We start from the raw sequence: 7314 nt of genomic DNA, 5'->3' as shown, positions 1-7314 counted from the left end.
TACGTTAGGTGTTTGGAGGCTAAAATAACAAACGAAAAGTTACTTTGAGGAGAGGGAGTATTGCACCTATGATGTTCGGGCATTATAGGGATAAAATATTTCAGACCACTATTCTTAAAACTGGGAGCTAAACATTAGCATCATCCTTCGACCACACGGAAGAAAGCATGAGCCGCTTGTAGGTTCACGAAATGTTAGACGAAGCATATTTCGTCCTAAAAGATTCTTCTTGCTTCCAAAATAATTAGGTGTCTATATCCGCTCAGTCAATAAATCTTTCTTATAGGTTCCGCGACTTTCACTACATCTTAAATATTCAATACGAGAATTAAGCAAGCCTTCAACAAAGCTCGCGAAAGATTAGGTTTGGCTTTTACCCAACCGCATGTGAAAACCGCATGGTGTACTTTAAGCACACGGCCTAAAAAAGAGCGTTTTCTTACCTTCGCTAAAACTTTAGATGTGCCTCTCGTTGATATGTTGAAGTTAAACAAGTGAATGACTTCGTACTATCCGGAGATGACGGCAAGGGCTTCGAGCACTGTCTCTGAAGATAAATAAATAAGAAAAAAAACAGTCCTTTTACTCCTTAGAGGATCATATATTTTTTTTATTTCAGTCACGATGAAAATGTTGACAGAGACATTGCAGAAATTGAATCTTGCCGCCAAATAAATCTTTCAAATTTGCACACATCGCGAACACACTATTGCATAAGCTAATTTATTGCATTGCATATGTGACTGATCGTTCTATGACGCTTGTACAATCCAGAAACTTTGCAATAGTTGGCTAATTTTAGCACATAAAAAAACAAGAAGTTATGATTCTTAAGCTTTATTTTTGTAAGCCCAGTAACAACGAACTGATTCAATATGACGTTACGCAAAAATGGTGATGTTCGCTTCTTAAAAAGTAGCTATTACCGCACTTGGTTGGGTTTGATTATGATGTACATTACAAAAGTTTATTGTCAAGTGCATTCTCACTTTGGTGCTCCGACCGTGTGCATGCCACGAAGTTTTTGCTTAGATCTTCCGTTGGTCTCTGACACATGTAACGTGAACAAGAAGCTCCCAAGGATAGAGTTGGCACTTTTTATTTATACCTTCACACATTTATTCTAAGGTTGTTGTTTTTTGTAACTAGGCAAGCTTCCAGTCCGATATATAGTGTCACCAGATAAATTCCAGCCGAAAGTGATAAAGAACAATACCTCCGTCATACGTACTCTAGCTGATGACAGCGTACACATTGTTTTGTGCGACTGTGAGAACTTTACACTTCGTCGATGAGTGATATTTTGTGAAGCAACTGGAAGGATGCACAATTTGAGAAGTTCTACGGATTTGCCATTTACATGAAATATATATGACGGTTATGGTGATAGCTATCATATATATTTATATATGCAACGGCTATAGTCTTGTGTAAACAGAAATACACTTTTTCATAAACGATAAAGAAAAAATAATACGCGATACCCTGTAAGTTGGCAAGTGAACCTTTGTTTACTTGCGCAGACATTTTTAGGAAAGTTCGAAATGTTTAAAAACATATATAATTTTATAAGATAAACTACTATTGAAAAATTCATTGTATACTGACCTCAAAAAGCTTCCTATGGTAGAACACTACAGTACAACCTGATACCGCTCCTGGTGCCATATAAGATTAATATTGAATGACCTTGTTGGATGACAAATGTTTGTCCAAAAACGTTTTATGCAGCTTTCTAAGATGTTTCGATATAGTATAAATGCAGCTTTTAGTAGATGACTGGTATTTTTTTCAAGAACCCACTTCCGCGCAAAAAAGGAAAATTTTATGCTACAATTAGGCTACATGGAAAACTACAATTTTAATTGTTGTTCTCCATGTTTTCAAACGTATTTTTGTCAAACAGATAATAATTTTGTTGCGAACAGCTTTAAAAATGACCAAGCAAGTACCCTTATTAAATAGATACAGCAAAATCTTACCATTAAGCTCGTATCTGGATTCCATGCAGCCTGATGTAGGATCATCTTTGTCACGTACTTCTCTCATTGCGTTTCCAGACACGCAAACAACTGGTGACTAATAAATAAAAATTCCGTCGGAATATTTTTATTTCCAAAAGCATGCGTATGTTCGTTGAAGTGATGGTTTCTTTAGTCCAACCTGCCAATATTTGTTTGCGATTTCTGCTAATTTATTTTAAAAAAAGGAATAGTATGATGTATAATCTTGAAATCGAGGCGGCCACTAGTCATTTTTGTTTTTGTTCCATTTTTTACGGTGACGTAATGTGCTGCAACAGGCTGGGTGTTCTGAGCCAGGTTTAAAATACATTTTGCACGTGTCTAACAACTGGGAAATGTCACCATTAACAATTTTAGAGAGACTTTTCTAACGCAATTAAAATTTAGCAAAAGGTTCGAGTACATAACGTTATGTGGCGATTAAGGCTCTCGAGAACACGGACGCCCATTGCTTTGAATTGGTTGACACTGGTACGTGGAATAAACGAATAGAGAAATAAAAGAATTTACCACTGCTCTGTGTAGGAAATCGCCAACTAATGATTAAGCTGGAGACGTTTTTGAAAAAAAAAAAAGAAACGTCAGCGAAATATATTAATTTCAAGTAATGCAACGGCAGACACTTTATAAAATATTGACAATTTTGTGTATTCGATTTCAGTCAAGCTTGAGCTGAAAACTGTGTGGTGACAACAATTGATGGTATTTAAACATTGTCTCCTTAATGTTCGCACGAAGATGCGGAGATCGTAGACTTTTGTCACCGCAGATAAACAGCACGAGAAATTGGAGTCGCTTGTCGCTAAATCATCGTGCACAGTTCTCTTATTTTTACAACAATCCATACTCTGCTTTGTCAACTTTTAAAGTTCAGAGGTGATTGGTTTGTACCAAGCCATTCCCCTTTCTTAAAAGCGAATGAGCTCTGGGTTGGCGGTGAAAATTTTATCAGATGATTTTAATATGCAATCAACTCTTGAGGCAAAATATTTCCAGCCTAGTTCTAGAAACGTTATCAGTTCAACATTCCCTTCTTGCGTACTCATATCGAGGGGTTAACTTTTTTTTCCGAAGTGGAGTCGGTTCAACCGGTTCCCAACCCCGCTTAATACGACAGCCAAATTGACTGATATTGATGGTTGGTCACAGTTCTTCACAACCACTTTTCGGTCATGATTGTCCAGACGTGGTTACCGAGATCACTGAGCACAGGCTAATTCGACGTTTCCATCAACAAGGGGGCAGTGGCGTCGTCCAGTCATTCCTCTGGGGATCACTGTACATGGTACGTGAAAGCCACGACAAAAGGCTTAACCTTAGAGGCACGTCTCTTTCTGGATAACCCCTTCGATAAGGTTATCTTCGCTCCTGTCGGCTGGTGCACCGCCGTCCGAGTCGGCATCGTGGCACTCCCAGCGGATCGCACAGCCTCCGTTGAGTTTTCGCTGGCTGCCTGTCTTGTCCTCGGGCGTCCACTTGGCTGGGTCCTGGTACTTCGGAATGGACATCCTCTTGACCGCACCCAGCGACTCCTGGTCGGCGTTGCTCAGCAGCCGCTGGCTCATCCTACTCTTGATTGAGTTTGGAGACGGGCTCTTGGCTACGCCTTCCCTCCTATCAACTGTGTACAAAACAAACGAAAATAGGAAGGAAAAGAGTGTTAGGCAGAAGATATAGGAGTGTAACTACAACCAATTGCCGTAAACGAGAGTGTCGACGAGAGAGTGTGAATAATTGAAACGGAACCCCCGTGCAGCAAAACTAAGGACAGCTACTCTCATTGGGTGTGCTCCCTTAATTAGTGCTCAAACGATGCCAATTTCCAGTGAAAAATACCGACTGAAGGTCGTACAGTCCATATTAGGGTGCATGAAAGGTGTTTTAAAATGAAGAACGCTGTTTTATTTCTAGCGTCAACACTGCTAAGAGAACCGGAATATATCGCGAAATTTTCTTTCACCACGAAGGCTGTGAATTACGCGGAGCTTTTCGATTCGTACCGTTCATGGCATCCCTAGTGCAGACCAAACATAAAGAGAACACACCAATCATGTCTCATCTTCTGGGAGCACAGTCCTGTTAGCAGCAGAAACGCTACGTCACAACGTAGAGCTCAGTGGAACAGCCCGCGCAGGGCAAGCCTCTTGTTCATGATCAAAATTACGGCTGGACGGTGAACATCGCATTTTCGGCAGCCGCCTATGCATCGTAGTGCGAATGGGTAGCGACAAGCGTGAACACCTAGGCAGGAAAAATGGGTACGGTATCCCCACTTTAGCCGCGATTTCGACCCTAAGCAAGCGTCTTCCTCCGCACCGGCTGTTTCATTAAGCTCCTCGACGTCCTGGAGCATGTCTTCGGCTGCCTCTAGGATGGCGGTCTCATTAAACAAAACATCATTCTCGTGGTCAGTATATTCTTCGTGAGCAATGAACATTATTTTTAATGCATATCATGCGATTAGCTGATGACGTTTTCGTGTATATTGTGCACCTTTTAGTAAGCTTTGAAGTACTTTAATTTTACAAATATATTTAGATATGTACCCGTAACCAGTTAGAAGCCACACTACATACGAGTGAACCATATGTATGACCAAATTGGCTGGCAATCATTTTTAATTTTGATTATTTAAGCATAGTCATATTGATGAAATTTGTTTCATAAATGGCCACGCGTGTTGTAAACTAGAAAGGTTTTAACACAAAATATCGCCTTCATCAATATTTAGAACACATGGTAAAAATGTCGCTGGGCACACAATAGTCTCCAGAAATAAGGTACTAGATTTGTAAAGGACGAGGCCCATAATTTACAACCTAGAGTTGCCCACAGCAGAGCCTGCGGCACCTAAGAACCTCCCTTTTTTCAGTACAATTCTCGCACTAAATAAAAACCGTTATCTGAACCACTGAAACCTACGCAATCTTGAGCTCCCCGAAATATTGCGCATCGGTTCCCTTGCAGAAGTTGCGCCCCTTAAAGGTTCGCTTTCAAGGGACGCGTTCGTACATCCGCAAATGTTGCTCGAGGTTGACTGGGAATCAATATTTTTGCAAAGACGCTTTAGAAATCGCCAAGTACGCAACTATCTAATTTTATAAACTCCTGCATGCACGTCCAAACATCACTGCCTTCGTTTTGGCAACTTCCTGATTACCTTGCTGTACAAAAGAACTGGAATGCATGACAGCGGTCGAACGAACGTGTCTGTGCCATTCATTTTTCAGCAGCTGTCGTCCCTCACCAAACGGCTTACAACATTCGTACGTTTTTTTACCGTGATAGAGGCTGTCCACATAATGCTTCATCAAACTTCCAGCTGGTTACATTTAGCCTTCCCCCTAAATATTAGTATGCATCGCAGTTCCACAGGTACAGACACAATTCTCGCCGCCAAGATAGCTGGAAACGTTGCATATGCTTCAAATATGCCTTTCAAGTTGCAGGATATTCAAAAATTGCATTAACGTTCTCCGTAAGATTGATTATACTTCACTTATCCAGATTTCCTATAAACAAAAGTCTCGGTGAGCATTTGTAGATTCTTTAACTATGCTCCCCTCTCCTCATATAGTTCTCTTTTGATTTGTCGTTCTTAAGAAGGTTTTAATCGCCACTAAAGTGTGTGTGTAAGATGATGCTTATGCGTGTCTCATTTTTCGTTAATTTTCTGTGCTAATTGACAGTATAATTATCTCAAATGAAGAACAGCGCACGGTGCATAATTGTACGCTGCCGACGGGAAGAGGGACGCCCCAGGGCTCGGTCCTTTCACCGTACCTCTTCAACGTCGCCATGATCGGACTTCCAGAGAAGCTAGAAGCGACCGGCGGATTACGCCACAGCATTTACGCTGACGATATCACGCTCTGGGTGACCGGCTGCAGCGACGGTTTTATACAAGGCACGCTGCAAGAAGCGATTCGGGCGGTGGAAATTTACGTCGAGCCAAGGCGCCTTGCCTGCTCCCCGCAGAAGTCCGAACTCCTCCTCCTCAAGCCGGTCCGTTCCCGCCAGCTACCGTCGGACACCGAGCTGTACGCCCAGGGTAACAGAATCCCCACGGTCAGGAGCATACGAGTCCTAGGCCTTAGGATACAAGCCGACGGAAACAACTCCGAAACCATAGCATCGCTAAAAGCAACTGCGTACCAAATTAAGCGCCTCATCTCCCGAATCGCCGGTAGCAACTATGACATGAAGGAGAAGAACCTCGTGCGTCTGGTACGCGCTTTCGTCGTCAGTAGGCTGGCGTACGTCCTCCCTTTCCTAAGACTCAGCCTCACGGAAACGAACAAACTCAACTGTCTCATCAGAAAGTCCTACACTCTCAACAAAAGTGTAGTCGTTGGGTACTACACTTGGGGTAGTCAGAAGCCGTCACAGATATCGCTACCCCCCCCCCCCCCCCCCTTCGTTATACTAACGACCCCATGGGCAGTCACACGGCACGCAATCAGCAGGTAATCACAGTGAGCACCCCCAAAAGCAACATGGCGGCTGGCCAGCGACAGTGGAGCAATACGAGTAAGGCCTAGCGAGCTGGACTTCTTTTTGCTAAAATACGATTCTCAAGTGCGTACGCCCGTTCGCTGCCTTCCCTGCGCACAAAGCAGTCCAAAACGCGCCTCGAAGCACCGGCACCGCACCTAATACGAGTAGGGGCGACGATGTGAGGGGGGGGGGGGGGGGGGGAGGGCGCATTCGAGGGGTTTCGTCCGCGATTGCTTTCGCGAGGCCGGCTGCATTTACTTCGCGGCCAGAAAACATTCAAAGAAGGAAACAAAATAGCGACAAATGGAATGATGTCTTTATTGAACAGAGCATCTGCTTGCTGTGCTTGCCGCAAGTGATCCGGCGTTTTCGGTTGACAGCGGCGAGGCGAAGCATCACCGATTTAAGCGGCGTTGGTTCCGATCGTTCAACGCTCCTGCTCACTTGTTAGCATTCGTTATCTACTTTCAAGTCCCTGGTAATCCTCACCGCGTCTGTGCACGCACTTGGCGCTATTCACCGCACGGAACACCCGTTCAACTGGCTATGGGACTGATCCCATTTGGACGAGAGGCCGAGAACCGAACCAGACCGAACCCTTTGTGGCTGCTACGTGGAGCCTTGGAACGCCTCCATGTTTTTCACTCAAATAAGTAGACATATAAACGCGCAACTCCTTGAATTGGGCGGCGTCACGCGCCACCTAGCGGACAGCGCTCAAACTAAAGAAAAAAAGAAACCAGCAATTCTTGCTTTAAGCGCCTCCCCAGACAATGCCGTATGAACATATCCC

The 7314-nt window shown here is 43.5% G+C and overlaps 1 protein-coding gene across 1 annotated transcript in view; it reads right to left on the bottom strand.

The window, feature by feature from the left end:
- Positions 1-3340: 3340 nt before the first annotated feature.
- Positions 3341-7314, bottom strand: part of LOC8042530 (parathyroid hormone/parathyroid hormone-related peptide receptor-like) — a 123515-nt gene continuing 119541 nt past the window's right edge. The window contains exon 11 of the mRNA XM_040214014.1: positions 3341-3645. Within this exon, the coding sequence (XP_040069948.1) occupies positions 3341-3645 (305 nt within the window). The remainder of the gene's footprint in view (positions 3646-7314) is intronic.

The sequence above is a fragment of the Ixodes scapularis genome, unplaced genomic scaffold (genome assembly GCF_016920785.2).
Source record: "Ixodes scapularis isolate PalLabHiFi unplaced genomic scaffold, ASM1692078v2 PGA_scaffold5__190_contigs__length_132052651, whole genome shotgun sequence".
NCBI lineage: Eukaryota > Metazoa > Arthropoda > Arachnida > Ixodida > Ixodidae > Ixodes > Ixodes scapularis.
This window is presented reverse-complemented; position numbering and strand designations above follow the sequence as displayed.